The following is a 21,885-nucleotide window of genomic DNA, read 5'->3' as shown; positions in this document are numbered from 1 at the left end:
TTCCCGACCAGAAGCTCCTTGGATGTCAAAAGGGGAGTTATGCCAAGCTACCCATAGGTCTCTTCGGTGGAATCCATCTTGGCTGAGAGATGCGTGCACACACGGAAGGGTCCTGAGATATACCAAATAAGGACTCTGAGCCAGGCAAATCAAAATGATTGGCCAAAGGAAACCTGGAAAAAATGCCCATAAAAGCGATTTAAACTACCACAAGGGCGCAACCCTCTCTCTGTGTCCGCCCATGTGTCTATCCACACGTACTGTACTCTTTTTTCTCCTAATAAACACTTCACTTGTTTCACTACTTTCCGTTTTTGTGGGAATTCTTTTCTGCAAAGCCAAAGGGCCAGGGCCTTGTCCCTGACCACTGGTCTAGTGGCTAGAATTCGGTGCTCTCATTGCCATGACCCAATCTTAATCTCTGGCCAGGATCAGAAACCCTGCTTCTAGTCGCTGCAGACCGAGGCCAACCAAGATCAGTGTTGTATAAATATGGAAAAATGTGATGCAATGTATTAATTATCTAAGAGAGGTCAATGCTATAAAAAGTACCTTATTTCTAGCCATTGGATCAATGCCCAAAAATGTTCAAAAGATGCTCTTTGGAGTTCATAATTCATATATAGACAATGGAAACCAATCAATGATTTCATATTTTAAGTACAGATTCAGAGTATACTTTGTATTCTTAAAGAAATTGAGATTGCCCAAAATTCTTTAGAAATTCATAACTAGACTTTAAGACTTCTACCAAAAATGCCCTTCCCATAAGTAGTATGCTACTATAGTAAAATAAATACTGGTTATGTGTCAAAATTCATACGACTGAAGACTCCATCCCAATTTCAAAATTACAAGGTTTACATATGTCTAAATGACCGTGCAGCAAGAGTTTAGGCTCAGAATCCCTGTTCTTCTTAAAGTTGTATATTCTGACAACAGGATTTTTAGGTAGTCACATTTCACAGTACATTTTAACTCTGTAAAATTTTCCCTCTGCTGAACTTTTAAACTTGCATTTTCTTTAAAGGATTAGTTTTTTCTAGTTTATGTCTATCTTAACACACACATAAAGTTAATTACTAAATTTATACAGTAATAACTTCTAACCTTTGTTAGAAGTATGGAAGAGATGATCCAATAAAGATCACTTAAAATACACCTATTTAAAAATAAACTTATTTTTCGAATCCATTACAATGTTCTCAACAAATGCAGCAGGATAACTGTTCTTAATAGAAATGGTAAAACCATACCAGATTAATGATTCCAAAAAATCCGATAATATATGCAGTAGCATTACTGGGAAATTAATGTAAGGACCAGGGAAGCCCACCCAGTGAGCCAGCTAGGATTTCTGGGGCCACCTGTGCCATCCAAATCCATTTGAGTCCCTGCTGCAGGTTGGCAGTTGTTAACCAAGTTTAAACACTCATGGGGACATTGCTGGGTCCCAAGGCATGCTGGTACCTCCGGCACAGTGCAAGCCTTTGGTTGGCAGCAGTTTTCAGGGTCAGTACTATGGTGATGTAAGTGAGGTGTCCATGTCACAAAATTTAAGGAGACACTCACTCTCAAGAGTCCTGCAAGTACTATCTCAGCTTCCCAACACAGGGTTCTGAATGGCTTTGCCTGGCCTAGCCCTTCTTTCTTAGTCTCTCCAACCCAAAGTAGGAACTTACCCTACCCTAACTTCCCACCCCAACAGACCTCATTTGATACTCTGCTGGATGAAGGATGGGAGATAATCACCGATTCTGTTAAATTCAAAATCAGACTTTGTGGGATACGAGATGTTTTACTGTAATTTTTGTCTCCTTCCTCCTAAAGTTTACACATGTTAGGCAGCTAGGTCACTGGTTTTCATTTCTTAAAGAGAAGAATGTAAGTGCAGAAAGCAGCGACACAGAGATTTTCTGTGAGACTTCGGATTTCAGAAGTCAAGTTTTCAAGGAAACTGGAAGAACTTGGGTGATTGACAGTGTGGATTTAGGAGGATATGTGTGATGAGTTAAAAGCAAATTTTTTCCTTCACTCTTACCTTCCCATCTAAACTATATAAATATTTTAAGAATGGAAAAACAAAACGAGGATCAAAAGGAAAGGGAAGGGTCCAGGAATAATGGTCGATCCAGAGAAAGAAGCTCAGTTCCTCAGGCTGGATACAGGGGGAATGACAAACCCTAGCCAGGTGCGTGGAAATCATAAGCTTGGAGAACCTGTCACCCACTAACTAGATGAAGCCCTGGGAAAAGGTGACTAAACCGTGAAGTTCCCCAAGCCCCTGTGTTGAGAAGGACGTTAGAATGATTGTCATGTGTTCGAGAGTGACTTCAAAGTAGAAGAGAGGTGAGGGACAGGAAGGGACCCGGTGAATGGGAATGAAGGATGACTCCACATTCCCCGTGATGGTTATTAGAAGAAAGATGTCATGAAGAATCAGCAGGGCTCAGCTCACCTATCACACTTGCCACCAAATCCCCAGAAACTCATATATTAGCTCAGAGAAATAAGGGGGAGTGGGGGGACAAACAGGGAAAAGAGAATTCTGAAAGTGACAGTGACTAAACTTCTACTCTTAGAGAAGTTCAAACTAAAAATTAAGTTCAGTTATAGGAAAATAAAGGAGGTTTTATTTCCTGCATGCCTGAGTTTCTAGTCTGATATTTGTATTATGTATACAAACCATGTATTTTTCAACTATTGAAGAAGGCATTGAGTTGTAAAGAATCTTGGTTTTGGTTATTTTTTTTAATTCCAGAAACTCCTTCAGGCACTGAGACTATTTTTGGAAGAAAGCTATTGTCAGCAATCAGGAAAGCAAGCTCAAGCCTGAGAAGCTGTTTTAAACTATGGTGTAAGAAGAGGCCAGTGCAGAATAGGATTGCTTTCTTACTGTGACTCTGGTCAAAAGCTCATTTAATTTTGGAGCTTAAAAATAAAAATTCATATTGTGAATTTGATATGTACCAATATTGGGACCTGCATTCTATGTCAAGTTTAACAGAGCCAAGTAGCTGGGGATCCAAGCTTCCACCTTCCCTTTCTGAATGAGATTGGTTGACTAATAACTTTATTAACTACGTGGATTTCATCTCTTAATAGTCATGTAAAATTGAGAGGGAAAAATGGACTCAGCAGATAAGGCAAGCTAGAAGGATAATTTCCAAAGTACAAAAAATAGCCCCATTCGGTAATCGGGTATTAGAGGAAAAGCACACTGATCTCTCCTTCTTTGTAGGAACTCTCCCACTACGCTCCTCTGGTTCTCATCTCACCCATCATAGCACTTCTTGGCTAAATTCTCATCTCTGCCTGCCCTTGCCTGGTGCTCAGTGCCAAGCTGAGCCACAATGGAGCCTGAGGCAAAAGGAAAGAAGTGTGCTTCCATATACACATTTTATATATTTTTTGTATTATTTATATATTTTGTATGATTTTTGTATTATTTACCTTGATTATTGAGTCTTTTGGTGCCTCCTTTACACTCTTCACCTGAGGCCTGTGTCTAACTCCCCTCTCCCTAATCCCTGCCCAAAGTCTAACCTCCATATTCTTCCCACTCCACACACCCTTCCTGGGTAACTCTGCCCACAGGCCTTTAATTACCCACATATATTCTGATTACTCAAAACTCTTCATCTGCATTCCTGACCCCGTTACTGAGCTTCAACCTTTAAACTAAACAGGATGACCCACAGGTACAAGAAACTCAAAAGATCCCAAACTGAATTCACGATTTCTCTCAATTTATCGTATGAACAATTAAGTGTACACATAAAGTCAACTCCCAAGTCATATTTATTTTACCTCCCTGTTATGGACTAAATGTTTGTGTCCATCAAAGTTCACATGCTGAAATCCTAACTCTCACTGTGATGGTATTAGGAGGTGGGGCCTTTGTGAGGCTTTTAGGTTATGAGGGTGGAGCCCTCATGAATGGGATTAGTGCTTATAAAAGAGGCTCCAGAGAGCTCTCTCATCTCTTCTGCCACGTGAGGGCACAGCAAAAAGCCATCTATGAATGAGGAAGCAGGCCCTCACCAGATACTAAATCTTCCGGTGCCTCGATCTTGGACTTCCCAGCCTCCAAAAGTATAAGAAATAAATGTTTGTTGTTTAAGCCACCCAGTCTGTGATATTTTTGTTATAGCAGCCCAAACAGACTAAGACACCTCCTATATATTCAAGCTTATCCTCTCTCCTACATGCTCCCCGCCCCTGGTCTCCATGATTTGTCTTCCAGCCTTGCACATCAGTCCCAGAGACCTGGCCTCCCATCTTTCTCGTTGAACCCATCTTCTACACTGAAAGTTAGACTGATTCCTCTCAAGACAAATCTGACCAACTCATACTGATAATTAAAATTCCTCCACGGTTCGTCCTTTGAAAGAGAACTATATGTTGATATTTCTGTCTTCTTCTAAAGAATGTGAGACCTTCTTGGCAGGGTTTATATCATGTTCATTTTTATTCCAGAGTGCTAAGCAGCACAATGCCTGGCCCATTGTAAACAGGCAATAAATGTAGAAACAAAGTAGTGACTAAGATGGTGAAGCTCACCCAGGGAAAAAATAAATGATTACCAAAACCTACATATTACTTACTAGAAGAAAAAAGTTCAGTGATTTATTTTTATTTACTTATTTTAAATAGTCTACTTAAAGAGCTCTGGTACCAGACTGCATGGATTCAGCCTCTAGTTCTACCATTTAGTTGTGGACCCTTAGACAGGTTTCTTAAGCTTCCCTCATCTGTGAATGGAGATAAAATATAACACTTACCTCACCAGGGTGGTTCTGAGGCTAAAAAGAGTTACTTCATAGAAAGCACTTTGAAATATACCTGCAGTCAGCAAATTCTTAATATACATTATGGTTTATTTTTATTTGTATTATTTTACTTTGAGCACCTACTACGTGCCATGTGTTTAAAACAAATTAGCTAAAATTCTCAAAACATGTCAAATAATTGGTTGTCTTTAATTGCCTTTCCTTTTTATTTTCACCCAGGGTAAGTTTTCTGATTTGTAACATTTTCTGCTCTTTAAAAATTGCTAACGGAAAATGAGCACAAAATATTTATGTAATTAAGACAGTTCAACATTTTCAAAAATGGTAAAAATAAACAGCAGTTATAGAACACCTGCTTAAAAGATACTGGAAATAACTGTTTCGTGCTTCATTAACCAGTAAAAACACATTTGCCAGTTTAAATTCCCTACTGAATTCAGAATTTCTAATTATTACTAGAATGGTATTAACTTGGCAAGGAAAGAAATTCCTGGGTAAAAAATTTCAGAATTGCCATTCTTAGGGTACTTCTACAGGCCAAAACAGATGCCTATTTTCTAAAAAGCCTATAAACAAATATTTGTTTATTAAAACTAAATGTGATTTAATTTAATAGACAATTTTAGACTACTTATTTTGCATATTTTATTCACCTTTGAGTGGCATTCAATACAGTGCCTAACATACAGTTGCTTCAAGGACCAAAGTGGAAAGAGAGACAGAGAGGACTCTACCCAAATAAACCCAAACCACAGCCCCAATGCAGATATGCTAAGAATGATAAAGCAGTAATTATCTGAGTCAAACCAAAACAGAGAATTGTAAAGCCAAAGCAAAATCATTAGAAAATAAAACAAAATAAACACGAATAAATAAAGCCTTTCTATTTGGTAGTTGGGGAGTTGGTTCAAAACGAGCTCTTTGGCTGCCTTCAGAAATGATGTAAGATTACTGGTCACAAATGTGACCACCACTACAATCTACATTTTCCTTAACTTTAACGTATCTATTTTCTAATCATCTTATTCGTGTTTTTTAAGGAGGCCAGGTAATACACTGGATAGGACACACTAGATTCAGATAACCAGAATTCTAGACACGGCTCCAACACTAAGTAATTTCAATGAGTTTAAGCAAATAATTTAACATTTTCAGCATAGTCAGTAAAATGAGGAAACAGATCAGTATAATGAGGAAACAAATCTGGGTTGTCCATTCACATCATGGTAAAAATCAAATGCAATATGCAAAGGGACTCTGGAAACTGTATATAGCACTATACAAGAAAACATGTGATCCTTATGTCTAGTATGTAAGGACTATGTAAAAGAGGGGTCATATTCATTCAACAGATCTTTAGTGAGCACCAAGGGTTCATGAAGCTGGGGACGCAAAGAAGCCAAGAAGTCTAAAGAGAGCTTGGTAGGGTGGCAGGTTAGAGTTTTAAATAGGGTGGCTGGAGAAGCCCTTGCTGAGGTGACAACTGTACAAAGGAAATTATGCAAACTCCAAGTAAGCTAGAAAACCCCTGAAAGATTCTGAGCACAGGAATATTAAAAGGATTTCTCCGATGAATTATTATGAAGAGACTCTACCAGGAAAGGGCATAAGCATGGAAACCATTACAAAGCAACTGAAATAATCCAGATGAAAGATAATGATGATGGCTTAGAAAGGTTGGTAGTGGTAGAAGTGGTGAGAAATAATCAGATTCTAGATATATTTGAAGCCAAAAGGATCTTCTACTTAGGTATGGAAGGTGAGAGAAATAACAAAGTCAAGGACTCAGTATTTTGCTCTCAGAGAAAGGGTGGATGGACATGACTCCAGGAATAATACATTTTGGAGGTAAGATCATAATTTGGATTTTCAGTATGTGTACACTGAAATGGCGATTAGACATTCAAGTGGAGGTATTCATTAGGCATTTTGTTATAGAGGACTAGAATTTAAGAAAGTGGTCCAGGCAAGAGATATAAATGCAGGAGCCATCTGTCTATACATGGTATTTAAAATGAGGAGACAAAATGTGATCACCAACTTAAGTGAGTCTCTAAAGAAAGAAAGAAAGATCTGAGCCCTGGGCACTCTGATATTTAAGGGTGAGAAGATGAGGAATAACCAACAAATACGCTGAGTGAGAAGGAGATACCAATAAGGAAAGAAGAACACCAGGGAGTCTAATGTCCTGGAAGTCAAGTGAAAAAAATATTTCAGGAAGAAGAGAGTGACTGCCTATGTCAAGTACTGCTGATACAGGCCACAATTTGCTCTTAATTTAGCAATTTAAAGTTCGTTTTCCCTAAAAGCAAAATTTGAGACAGGGATTTGGGTTCACGTGATTATGGAGTGAGTGTTCTTCAGGAAATACCAATACAAGAGGGGTGAAGCAGGGTAGGAAAAAAAAAAAAATGCTGAGCAAGCATTTGTCAGTGATAGTGTCTTGTCTTAGTCAAAGCTACAGGGCAAGGATCTGGAGCACAACTGCCCATAGGAGCTGTCCTTACCTTGAAGCAAGCAGGCTGGCTTCTTCTAAGATACTGTCTTTCTTTTTAGTTCTCAGAAGGTTAATTATGATACGTCTTGCTATGGATTCCTTTGTGTTTCACAGAGGCTTTTGAATCTGTAGATTTACGTCTCTTGTTAAATTTGGGAAGTTTTTAGCTATTATTTCCTTTTGGGGTATTTTTCAGCCTCACCCCGTTTCTTCTCTTCTTGATAGGGGTAGAAGTTCAGTGGTCTCACCACTGACACCACAGAGGGTGACTGGGGTTGTGGGCTGCCTTGGTTACCGGCTAGCTAGTGGGTATGAAAGTCCTGACTCCCTACTCTTTCACCCAGCAGAAGGATTGGAGCATCTCATCCTCTCATCATAAGATGGAAGTCTAGGCTCCCACTCGGCCTTTATGAATGCATCAGGATGAGGTCACAATTTTTTTTGTTGTGTTTGGCTAGATTAAAGCAGTTACTGTCAAAAAGTTTTCTGTTGCTAGACTGTTCCTTTCCTGGTATTTTGGCTAGAGAGAGCAGACTTTGTTGAGATCTGTGTACGTGTGTGTGTGTGTGCGTGTGTGTGTGTGTGTGCGCGCATGTGCGTGTGTGTGTGTGTATCAGTTAGCATTTCTGGTTTTCCAATTTCTTCAGCTCCAAGGCAGAAAAAAGAAAACCCAGGGAACTCATCACTGTGTCATGTTTCAGGTCCATATCCCTAGCTGGCTGGCCTTCTCTTCACTTTTCAGAATCTTCTTATGCTTGTTTTACCTATAAGGCTTTTTAGTTTAGATGAGTGATTATAAAACTCAAGTATGAAAACTTATCAATTCAAAATAAATCATATCTTGTGGTGATACTTTTATTCATGCACAAAGAGAATAATAATGAAAAGGAAAAAAATACATTCTTTAATTACACTGAGGATAACTTTCAACTCTAGCTCCATATTTCCCCTTGGGAATATTATTTCACTGTTCTTTATTAATCCAGTGTATCACATAGAGTTTTCAAAATGGTTTACATCCAGAGCAATATATCTGCTGTTAGAAATTGAGATTATTTTAACATATATTTAAAGCTTTTATTTTTCCTCTAACACTTGCTCATTATAGAAAATTTGAAATATACAAAAGTGCTAAGAAAACAAATATAATTACTATTAACATTTCATTCTTTTTTTCTTTGTGAATATGTATATAAGTGTGGTTATGTAAAAGTGCATACAATCATTCTTAAATACAGTGCTGTTTCGTGCCTTGTTCATATAATATAGATTGTAAGTATTTTTTCAGATTATTAATTATTTCAAAAGTAATTTTAATGGTTGCACAATTTACCACTGAATAGATCGGCCCTAATTTACTTAACCATAACCCAATGGTTGGAATTCAGTAGGTTTTTTCCCCCAGATTTTTCTCTACAAATAATGTTGGGATGATCTTCTTTCTATTTAATTATTTACCTACATTCCTAATTCTTTCCTTAGGATAGTTTACTAGGAGATGAATTACTGGGTGTAAGTGTTTGATAATTTAAAGGTATTATTATGGACTGAACTGTATGTATATCCCCTCAAATTAATTTATTGAAGTCCTAACCCCCAGTAACTTAGAATGTAACTGTATTTGGACAAATTTGGAGACAGCCTTTAAAAAGGTAATTAAAATGAGGTCATCAGAGTGGATCTTATCTGAGATATTGGTGTCATTGTAAGAGGAAATTTGGACAAGTACAGAGTGAAGACCATGTGAAGACACAGAGAAAAGACAGCCAGCTGCAATCCAGAGAGAGGCCTCAGAATAAATCGCTCCTGCTGACACCTTGATCTCAGATTCCTAGCCTCCAGAGCACTGAGAAAATAAACTGTTCTTTAGGCCACCCAGTCTGTGGTACTTCGTTATGGCAGCCCTAGCAAACTAACACAGGTATTAACAAATATTGTCAAAGATATTGCCAAAGATACTGTCAAATTGCTTTTCTAGGAATTTGTGCCAATATATATTTAATAGAGAAAAACACTTCTCACTGTATCTTTGCCAATTACAAAAAATAGGATAATATTGGACTGGCCAAAAAGTTTGTCCGAGTTTTCTGTTAACACGTTATGGAAAAACCCGAATGAACTTTTTGGCCAACCCAATATACACCACTCAGTTTACAGGCTAACATTATGGAATGAAAATGCTAATTTTTATAAAATAACAATAACAATAATAATAATAGAGAAGGCCTCTCTTTCTAAATAAACAGTTTAATAATCTATAAAGGGGACCTTAGAGAATTTATCTAATTTAATCTAATTTATCTGGATCACATTTAAAATGAGAGAGTTAGACTTGATAATCTTTAAAGGCATTCCAAGTTTGAAAATTATGTGATTCTTTTTTCAGTGTCCTTCAATTGTTCACATCATTATACAGGAACATGACTGATAGTTGATCTATTCCTTGATCTAATTTGGACCACATTAGTGTCCTTCCAGAGACCTCTACTAGAAATGTCATAGTAGAATGCAAAGCTCACAGAGCCGGAGCAAGGAAAACTGAATTTCAAATCCAGATCTGCTAGTAAGTGGCTGTGTTATCATCTCAAGTCATGTTGTTTCTCCGTATTTCTATTTCTTTTTTTACTCAAAAAACTTTGCTGGTTGGTCAGTGACAGAAAGATTAAATATCAGATAAAAACAAATGCACATGAGCACATACCCTCAATTCCTATCCTCAAAGAGTTTATATGTAGGAAAGAAGTGCATAAAAATAAATTAAAATCATTGTATTAAATAGAACATATACACAAGGTACCAAAAGAGCTAATGTTAAATAAGCTAATACTATTAATTAGCTCACTAGTTACTTTGAGAAAATTAATTTTGGAGAAATTAATTTTGGGAAATCAGGTAAAAAGGAAATTGCTTTCCCAAACTTAAAGATTTATACCTCCTAAGACAGCATTTTAAAATTGCCTTCAAGGTTGTACTTAATCCTCATTTATGGCCTAACAATCCCAGCCCAGTAATCATTTCATGGGCCCAATTAAATAACATTCTAGCAACCAGATCTCAGATTTTTGCACCTATACCTCACCTGGAACTATGAGATGCTCATATTGAATACCTAATGTTCAAATATTCCCCCAAAGCATATTTTATAACAGTTTGTATACATTAGTATACCCTTGTTCAACTGAATTATATTTATAACTTTGAAACTCTTCTGTATCATTGTGTCATTACAAAATGATTTTAAGAGGTTTTTACAGATTTTTAAGAAAATAAATTTTGGCACCAAACTAAATTTATGATTTTAAACTATTTCAATAGATTTTTAAGCATCAAAATTAAACACACTTTTCAGATTATTCAAATATAAAATATTTAAAATAAGAAAAATATCACAGCTGTACTTTACACATATTTAATTATGTTTCTAACTACGTATAAAATCTGGTCTTACAGTGTGTAGAATGAGATAATTTTCAGCATGAACTCATGTATCAGTGGTACTTACAAAGCAGTTCTTATCAGGATTTCTTTTCCAATGTTTCTTGGCTAATTTCTTGGCCAAAGTGGAATGCAGAGTTGCATGAGATTGTGTTCGAGGATTTAAAGCCAGGATACTCTGAAGACAGTATAAACAAAGTATAAGCATGTGTAAATATGTTGGCATTTTAAAAAATCAAATTTTATTTTAAGATTCCCCACACATACCCCAAAGACAATTATTAAAAATGTTGTTTTTCCCTTCTACTATTGTAATTCCACAACAAACTTATCTAAAGTAATCATTTACTAGGTGATATCCCAGCTGACTTTATAAAAATATTTATTAATGATAATATGGAGTTCAAAAACATGTGAAATATAACAACTCTTTAAGATAAATTTTATAATTAGTATTCTTACATGAGAATGAAAAGAGAGGCACTTCATTCCAGATTTGATTTAAAGTAGTAATAATACTCTCTACTTTAAGTTTTTAGAGTTTTACCAATTGCTTTCAAATGTATTATTTAATTTAACTTACAAACAGCTACTATTATCCCAAAATCTTGGATGATCAAATAAATTGAGGCTGGTTAAGTAACCTGTTCAAGATCTCACAATTAATATGTGGAAGGGAATGAATCAGAACTCAGTTCTTCTGAGTGTTGGGCTTACATTTGAATTCATCCAAAGATGAAATCTATATATTTTACTGTGACTTTGTGAGGTATAAAGTAGAAGAGAAAACCTTTCTAACCACACATGTAAAGCAGCACCTGAGTAACTGAATAAAAAATGAATTCCAAAGCCCTGTCTTAAGCAATGTTTTAAAACATAACCACTGGGCTTCCCTGGTGGCGCAGTGGTTGTGAGTCTGCCTGTCGATGCAGGGAACACGGGTTCGTGCCCCGGTCTGGGAAGATCCCACGTGCCGCGGAGCGGCTAGGTCCGTGAGCCATGGCCGCTGAGCCTGCGCGTCCGGAGCCTGTGCTCCGCAACGGGAGAGGCCACAACAGTGAAAGGCCCACGTACCGTAAAAAAAAAAAAAAAACATAACCACTAGGAGTCTTCCAGAACAATCACATGAAGACCTCTGCAGATCAACTCCCCAGCAGAACAATATAACTGATAAAAATTAGTAAAATTAAGAAGCCTTTGAAATCTCCAGAAATTGTCGTAAAGCCAAAGAGCAAATGAAGGAACATTTATTCAGGAAAAATCTACTGAAACTTGGTAAGAATGGCGAGGGTGTGTGGCATTCGAAGTGCAGTCTGCCCCCAGCCTCCACGTTCCCAGTTCAGCCTGACAGAAATTCTACCTCAGGTGAGTACAGCCAAGAACACAGAGCTCCCTCCGCCCCCAGCCTCTAGCTGAGGCTGTGGTGTCTCCCAGAGAGAGGCAGGACATTAACATTTCTCATCCCCTCTCCCTACTCTACCAGCTATGCAGCAACTAAATGCCAAAAGTGCAGCTGAGAAGTCAGGAGCTCCTTTGCTTCACCCAGCCCCCACTCATAGAGCAGAGGCTCTACTTCAGAAGCAAACATACCAGTAACAATGGGGTTCTGATCACCATCATCTCAGCTCGCTCATGGTTTAGAGTTAGCAAACCAAGAGAAGCAAACTGAGATCAGAGGTTACCGCCTATACCAGGGCCCTGCTCATAAAAGCAGGAGTGTCACTCTGTGAGAAGCAGGCCACTGTAACCACACCTAGATCTGGAGCTGTGGCTCAGAGATTTTTCCCAGAGAAAGAGGCAGGCCATAAGAACAGACGGCTCTCCCCAGAAGAACTGACTTTATTTGAATTAATACATAGGAAGTTCAAGCCTAAGGGTAGTCTCAAAAACAATAAAGATTTTGATGCCAAACAATTAAGACAAAACTGGTAGCTTCATGAGAGCAATAAAGTAAGGCATAAGGCAGACAGTTTACCAGAAAGAAATAGCTAACAGCTCCTGCAGGGCCACAGCAAGCCGCAAAGACTCACCTGAAAGCTACCCCAGCAAAGGGGCCCAAATTTAACTGAATCACACTGTGGAGCAATTTATATGCCAGGGCATTGTCAAAAACAGCAGAGCAATCAACTAGCAATCAATAGAGACTAAGAGCTGGCTGTGATACCAACAGAGGTGGATAGTTTAACAAAGAGATCCAAAGAGAAGACACAGAGTCCCACTAAAACCCCTGTCATCCCAGAGTTACTAGGCACACACCCACGACTTCACCCTACATGAGTGCTATCTGAGGTTCACACCTTGGGGGAAATAGACTTCCCTAAAGTAGTACACCAAATCACTAAACAAATATGCAAACAACAACAAGCCCCCATCCCTGGGGTGGGGGAGAAGGAAATTAGTATCCTGAATTGCTATATTATCTGAAATGTTCAGCTTTTAATAAAAAAAAAAAATTACAAGACATTCAAAGAAGCAGGATTATGTGATCCATGCAAGAAAAAAAGCAGATAACAGAAATTGCCTTTCAGAGGTTCCAGGTATAAGATTTAATAAAAACTTCAAAGCAGCCATTATAAGGAAGGTATAGTAACAATATCTCATCAAACAGAATATTCATACAGAGATAGAAATTATTTTTAAAATTATGGAGATAATAAACTACAATAACTGAAATGAAAAATTTGCTAGAGGGGCTCAGTAGTATATTTTAACTTGCAGAAGAAAGAATCAGCAAATTTTAAGAGAACTCAAGAGAGATTATGCAATCCAACAAACAAAGAGAAAAAATATTTTTTTTAAATTAACAGAGCCTTAAAGATATGTGGTACAAAAAAAAAAAGATATGTGGTACACCATTAAGTACCCCAAAATATTTTAGCAGGATATCAGGAGAGGAAAGAAAGGAGGAGAAAAAAATATAAGGAGAAAAATGACTAAAATTTTGATTTTAAAAAAAGACAGAAAAAACATTAAAGTATATATCCAATAAGCTCAAGAAATTTGAAGTAGGATAAATGCAAAAAGATCCACACATAGGAACGTTGGTAAAAATGCTAAAAGTCAACACCAAAGAGAAAATCTTGAAAGCAGCAAAAGAAAAATACTCATATGTACAAGGGAACTCCAATAAGTTTAATGGTTGACTTCTCATCAGGAACAATAAATGTCTGAAAGTAGTAGGATAACATTTACAAGGTACTAAAAGAAAAAAACTGTCAACCAAGAATCCTATACTGAAGGCAGAAGAACAAAAAGGAAATAGATTTGAAGTATACTGTAAACCAACTAGACCTAATAGATATCTAGAACCACACTCCACCCAACAACAGAATATACATTCTTCTCAAGTGTACACAAAACATTCTCTATGACAGACCAGATGCTAGGCCATAAAACAAGCCTTAATAAATTTTAAAGGATTAAAATCATACAAAGTAGTTCTCCAACCACAATGGAATGGAAACAGATATCAATAACAGAAAGAAATCTGGGAAATTCACAAACAGCTTACATGCACATAGTAAACATTGTGCTGAGAGGAGTCAGTTACAAAATACCACATATTGTATGATTCTATTTATACACAATGTCCAAAATAGGCAAAGCTATAGAGACAGAAAGTAGACTGTGGCTGCCAGGGGCTGGGGGGATTAGGGCAAATGCAACATTACTGCTAAAGGGTATATGGTTTCTTTGGGGATGATGAAAATTGATTGTGGTGATAGCAGCACAGCTATGAATACACTAAAAGCCTTTGAATTCTACACTTTATACAGGTAAATTGTACAGTATGTGAATTACATCTCAATAAGGCTGTTACCAAATAATAATAATAAACACATATTCTACATTCAGTGGATTTCACTGTATACTGCATTCATTCTAATAAACATCAATTGGGACTTATTTTATTATCCCAGTATAAATGAAGATTACTTTTAATAATTGCTATATATGATATACATGATATTTCTTCAATCTATCAATTTAGATGTCTGTGTTCTGGACAACAAACGAACAATAGAGCTATGAGTTTTAAACTCATAGTGTATTCCTTATGATGAAATAATGCCAAAGCAACCTAGTAATAAGAGCCAACATTAGAAAACATAAGTGGGCTCCCCTGGCGGCACAGTGGTTAAGAATCCACCTGCCAATGCAGGGGACACGGGTTCGAGCCCTGGTCTGGGAAGATCCCACATGCCGTGCAGCAACTACGCTCGTGCGCCACAACTACTGAGTCTGCACTCTAGAGCCCATGAGCCACCACTACTGAGCTCACGTGCCACAACTACTGAAGCCCGTGCACCTAGAGCCCATGCTCCGCAACAAGAGAAGCCACCACAATGAGAAGCCCGCTCACCGCAACTAGAGAAAGCCCACTAGCAGCAGCAAAGACCCAATACAGCCAAAAATAAATAAATTTATTTTAAAAAAAGAAAGAAAACATAAGTAATCTCATTTTTATACAAAAAAAGTTGAAAACACTTCCTTATTATAAAATAGATGCAGTTTTGTTTTAGTTATTCAACCTGAACCATTACTAATCTCACACATTAATTCAAACTGATAAATAAAAAGATGGGGCTTCCCTGGTGGCGCAGTGGTTGAGAGTCCGCCTGCCGATGCAGGGGACACGTGTTCGTGCCCCGGTCCGGGAAGATCCCACATGCCACAGAGTGGCTGGGCCGCTGAGCCTGCGCATCCGGAGCCTGTGCCCCGCAACGGGAGAGGCCACAACAGTGAGAGGCCTGCGTACGGCAAAAAAATAAATAAATAAAAAATAAAAAGATGACATTTTTTAAAGGTAGTTATTGTGGCCAACATTTAAAGGAAAAAAAAAAACTGGGTAATATGCAAGAAAGATGGCTGTATTTCATTTAGTTTTTACTTCCACAATCCATACTGTGATAAATGATTATGTTTATCTATGTCAGCACAGTAATGTAACTTTGAGAATAAATATTCTGAATGCAATTTATTGGCTGCTTATCACAGTAACTTTTCTTTTACACAGCATAAGTAGAAAGTATAACACAACATGAAATATTGGGTTAACCTTTTGCAAAAAGGCAGTGAGTTGAATTCAATGGATCTTGGCTAAAAATAAATTGGATTGTGGAGAATGGTTACCAAGGATTTGACTTAATAATATCCCAAATGAAAAGTGATATAAAATAAAAATACAAGACACGAGTGGTTGAGAGCTGTTAAAAACAATTTTCCAAAGCAAGACTTTTTAAAACTAAAAGTCAATATCATCAATAACTAAGCAGCTGGCAGAATAATACAGGAGAGTTCTAAATTGTGTTCTTCCTAAGAAATGACCAAAGCCAGGTCCTAAAAGGGTCACAGGGTCCCCTCCCTGGATAAATTGAGCACTATAAGAGGCCCATTAACCCTTTCAGATATAAGGCATACTGCTTATAAAGGGAGATTTTCTCCCATGCAAAGAATTTGGCCTTTGGCTTTCCCATTTTCAGTAACACAATAAAAATGTACTGGTGATTCTAAAGACAAAAAAACAGAATTTGAGAAAATTTCATTGTACTAATTTTATTTAGGTTAAGAAACGATAGAATATGATCCAGAGACAGATTTACACATGAGATCAAGTCAGAGGCATGTGTTGTCACTGTGCTGTCTGTCAGTGCTATTCTGGGAAGCAGCTGGAATGCCACAACACAAAAACTAGAATTCTGCATCTGAGGAGCATCCTTCTGTACTGCCATAGAGAACACAAAGAGGAGCCCATATTGACTACAATAACAGGCCCTCACTTCACAAATAAAAGCATTAAGTCTTAGCCCAAAAATACTGGAACTGAGTACTGAGAGCTTGAATTCCAATTGCAGAAAACCACTTGGCCAACATATTCTCTTTCTAAACACACAGCTTTGTTTTATATCACAATATCGATTATTCAAACATAATGCACCATTAAGCTTCCTTCATCCTTTGCATTTTAAATTATAAGCAAATGTTTCCTCTTCAGTACTGGTCATTGCTTACTGACCCATTAACATAATACACATACACTGACATTTCTGATTTACAGGCTGAACTTAATGAGTTAGATTTTGTCTTATTTAAATTATGTTTAAATTTTGTCTCTGGTAACTTATCCTGAGGTCTCTATAATGGTCTCCTACTTTCCATTGAATCATGTCAAAAATAAATAAAATTTAAAACATGCTTTTCTCATTTTTTCATAATTCGGTATAACTATCTTGATTTCAGCAAAACATTGTATTGTGCTGCCATTCTTTTCCTCTATAAATATTCTCAGCTAACAGAAAAACAGAAACAACTATTGCTTAATGATTTTGCTAAGTATCTCTTGCTTCATCCAGGTAACAATCTAACAAATGTTCATCAATGGAGAACTGAACTTTTCAGTATTCATTTGCTTAACAGTCTCTTGCTTACAGGCCCCAATCTCAGCCAATTACCCTACTCTTTCCTATGTCTATCACTAGTCATAGTATAAGGCAAGTTTAAGTAACTTAGGAATTTACAAAGGTGTCTTTGGCTCTTGGATAAGCTCAGAACTCCAGCTGGGTTGGGAGCTGAAGAGGAGAGAATGCAGCCTCCATTTTGCACCTTGCACCCACACTTGAGATATAAATAACCTTGAAGTCTGAAAACCTTGGAAATCCATGGTAATCTGTCCTGGTCAAGAAATCTAATTATTCTTAATGCACTTTCATTCCTTGTCCAGGCTCAGATTTCTTTTCCTTTAGGTTGGACTACCTTTCCAAATAACTTATCTTCCATATTTTTCATTTTACTAGCTCTATTCAAAGAACATTTTTTCCTTTATGCACAATGACTAACTCACTACAGTTAATACATAATTAATGAAGGATGGAGTCTCTAACAGTCCTAAATTTTACAACTTTCATTGTATTAAATATCTACTAAGCAATATGCATAGTGTTTCAGATTAAATTTGGGCTTAGATTTTAGCTCTACTATTTCTGCTGGTTATTTAAACTCTCAGTCCCTCTACTTCTTCAACTATAAAATGGTCATTAGTAATAGTACCTACCCCATAGGGTTGTTTTGAGGATTAAATAAAATGGCATATAAAACTTAGAATGGTGCATGCAGAAAGTGCTTAATACATGTTATCAATTAGTATATGATGGGACTAGATTTTAGACTCCACTCAACCCATTTATATTCATATTCTTATATTGTTAATTTTGAATACATATGTATATATGAATCATACAGGAATATAGAAACAGATGAAGGCAACAGGTGAAAAGGTAACTATAAATGAGACAGTAAGTAGAGATATATCCCAGGTGAAAACAAATCATTGGTCTCTGAACTTATCTTTGCCCTAAGTCTGCAATTTCAAAGGCACATTGCCTGAAAATGCAATATGCTCTCCACAAATTAGAATGGAAGGGTCATGAAATTCAATTACAGATTTTTAAAATCCAGTACATGTATACAGCAATGTAGATATCATTTTATAAAACATACAACTCTATATAACTCATGGACCTTTGGCTGCAACATGTTTAGGTGAACTCATATTACATTTCCTTCCCAAGAAAGACAGGGCAAGTCAAAAGTGATGAATTTATAAAACATCAAAAAACTCATCAACTGGAAGTGAATGAACCCCTTCAGAAATGCTAGTCATTCTGGGACTTCCATGCCTGGGAAATTTGATCTATTTCTACTGAACCAATAGTTAATACAAATAAAATAGTTTACGTATCTTAAAACACTGCATTCATCATGTCACTCTCCTATTCAACAAGCAAAGGTCTGCCACGTGAAGCTGCTGTCTGCCTTTGCAGGGTCCAGTATGCACTCTTCTTCACTTACAGAATACACACCACACATTAGGCACCTAAGTGCTTCCTAATTGAAAAACGTCTTTTAATGTCTTTCAGAAAAGATTAAGAATTCAAACACAGGATTCATAACTTATACATCTGATATTAATCTCATAATTCTTAATACAGAACAGAGCATACCAAAGGTGGTGACTGATTCTGACTTAGACACTGTATTAGTCAGCTTGGGCTGCTATAAAAGAATCTCATAGACATTTCTTTCTCACAGTTCCGAGAAGGCCCTGTCTCTAAATACTATCACATTGAGAGTTAGGGCTTCAACACATAAAATTTAAGGGGGACACAAACATTCAGTCCATAACAGCCATGGAAAGGATTCTACTATCTGTGGAACTATGCAAATGTTGTTAATCTTGGGCATTAACTTAAAAGATATTTTTCTCTTAAGATTGTAGTGGTACTACACTGAATCTACACTTTTATTTTATCAAGAAACTTCAGAATAAACAAAAGAGATATTACATGGTATTGCTTAAATTTTAATAAAAACAATATTGACAAAGAAATTAATACTAGCCATTAATTATGTATCTTCCTTTATTCCTTTAACCATTTGAATAGCATATATACCTAGTTATGTACTGTTTATATATTTTCATTACAGGAATTGAAAACAAAGTGTCACATGCAAACCCTTATAAAGTGGAATCAAAAAAAAATAAAATAAAATAAAATAAAGTGGTATCAAAAATATAAAAAAGATGAGAACCTGTAGTATACCCATTTTATTTAAAAATTTCACTACTTTATAAACTATTTTCTATATAATATAATTTAATATATTATTGCAAAGTATCTCTGCATTATATATTTAAATAAAAAACAATATTTGGAAAAGGCATAACTATAAAAACTCATGCTAAAATAGTATCTTACATTCTCAAGAGTTGCATATATATATAGGAATGTATACACAGAAACTCAAGATAAAATTATGCACGAAGAGAATTAAAGAGAATTATTACATTACCAAAAAATATTCACCAGTTCACTGATAATTAAGAAAATTCATATTCTAGAATTTATACTTTTTATATTCAAGAAAAATTAGTAACTTTATCTCAAAACTTGCTTTACAGAAATTTTTTGGCCTCAAAAATCAGCCTTTGAGAGTCTTTTTAAGTAATATGAAAACTATTACAATTTACCTTTAATCTATTAACTTTTGTGTGTAAGATACATTGTTTCTCAAAAGAGCTGTGTTTACAAGACTAAAGGTCATTTTAGTTCAAGAGAGGCTAAGTGTACGCCAGCATGCTAAAAATAAAGCAATACTGGAGAGCAAATGGAAAAGCTAGAAAACAAGATTTAAGGGGAAAGAAGAGAGTAGGACCTTGGCTGAGTTTAGATTTTTTTTTTTAATTAACTAAATTGAGCAAGTAGCATGATTTCCAGGTTCACAAAATCGTAATAAACCAAGGATTGACTAGTTGCCCTTCATTTATATGGTTAATAGCTAAAAGGAAACATATATGGGCTAGCAAGTGATTTATATCAGAAATAAAAACTAAAATTATTTTTAAGTGATCTATTAATTTCTTGATTTTATTAACATGAAGAATTATCATAAGATACATTTTCTTTTTGCCACCAGGAAGAGATCCACACCTGTGCAGAGACTAACCTACTTTCTTCCTTTTTTCCGCCCCACCATCCCCTAGTCTATCCCCACAGCTGTGCTTGCTTAACAAAAACTAAGGCAAAACCTTTGAACCAGCCCCAGCCAGAAAGCGCCAAGACGGTCAACCGCCCTGAACCGGTTCCAGCCCAACCACGAGGGCGGCGCCTGTGCAGACGAGAACCAAAGTGTCCATAAGCTGTCTTTGCCTCATTACCATGCTAAGATCTCCTTCCAAAGAGGGGGCTTGCACTTTGCGAGACACAGTTTGTGCTGCATGCAAAGGAGCCCAAAGCACTACTCATGCTCTGGTTGCTTCTGGAAATTGCTGCCCCTTTCCCAAAGTCTGATGGCGTACTCACCTGTTACCCCTTAGAAGTTTCTCGCCTCCCTCCCTGAGGGAGAAGGGTTCAGTAGAACACAGAGCTTTCCCTTCCTCATTCCTTAATCAATAAAGTTTCCCGCTCTGCTTTGCCGAACCTGCTCCCCTTCAATTGGTGCAAGCAGCACCAGGCAAGAAAAGGACCCAACTGGGATCCACCCGATCCAGGAGGGGGTCAGTAAGAATTTGAGAAGGATAAGTGTGAGGCAAGGATGTGGTGAGTTTGGGAGTTGAACTATTTAAAATCAAGAAAATGCAACTTTTGAAAACTTTTTTTTTATTATGCTATAAGCTTTAGTTTACTTCTCAACTCTCTATGACTTTTATGCCATATTCAATACTGTTGATTTGCTCTTCTATCCAGAAATACATCGTCTTTGGTTTCTCTGGTATCAGAGTTTTAAGGCCTCTCTTTCTATTCACTACCTTTACTTCTGTGACTTCCATTGTCCTCTTGACCACAATTAAGGGTCCTTGGACCTCTTCTGAATGCCCCTTTATTAATGATTTCTGCAGCTGAGTCTTATATCTATATTCCAAACCCTGAGATCTCTCTCTGTCTTGATCTACAGTTATCTACTTCACTGGATGCCAAATAACCCACTTGCATGTTCCATCATTATCTCAATTTCTTCACATCAAAAAACAATGTATTGTCTTTTTCACCCAACTTTTTAACTCCACTTGACTTCTGTCAATAATACCACCACTTCTCAGTAAATTGAACTTCACATGTGGTCAATCTATAACTACTGTTTCTTTTGTTCCTTAAACCCACACAATGCCAATGTCATTTACATCTGGCCCATCCTCTCTGTATTTCCTATTTCTACAAACTATTGCAGATCCTATTACAGTACACTTGGATCATGATATACTACTACTCTCCCAATTAAACTATTCACCTCAATTCTGTACTTTCTCTCTTTCCCATATAACAGACATCCTACACACATATAAATGCACGTGCACACACACATATACACACCACAAAGCTTAAATGTCTCCCCATTACATACATAATGCCAATAAAACTATCACCTTGCTATTCAATCTGGTACCCACACATAGACACACCACAAGGCTTGAATGTCTCCCTGTTACATACCTAATGCCAATAAAAATTATCACTTTGCTATTCAATCTGGTACCACCTACCACTCCAACCTACTTCCGCTCTCACCTATTTGTTGTTTATTGAGTCTGTGTACAATCCTACCTCCACACTTCTGCTCACATCACTTCCTGTCTAGGATGCAGCCACTTTATGTTAGTTTAAA

General features: G+C 36.8%; 1 protein-coding gene across 2 annotated transcripts in view; it reads right to left on the bottom strand.

The window, feature by feature from the left end:
- DPYD (dihydropyrimidine dehydrogenase) overlaps positions 1 to 21,885 on the bottom strand; it is a 795,698-nt gene that overhangs the window by 745,640 nt on the left and 28,173 nt on the right. For both annotated transcript variants that reach the window (XM_004263062.3, XM_033437294.2), the window contains exon 2: positions 10,793 to 10,903. In XM_004263062.3, the coding sequence (XP_004263110.1) occupies positions 10,793 to 10,903 (111 nt within the window). The remainder of the gene's footprint in view (positions 1 to 10,792; positions 10,904 to 21,885) is intronic.

The sequence above is a fragment of the Orcinus orca genome, chromosome 1 (assembly GCF_937001465.1).
Source record: "Orcinus orca chromosome 1, mOrcOrc1.1, whole genome shotgun sequence".
Taxonomy (NCBI): Eukaryota; Metazoa; Chordata; class Mammalia; order Artiodactyla; family Delphinidae; genus Orcinus; species Orcinus orca.
This window is presented reverse-complemented; position numbering and strand designations above follow the sequence as displayed.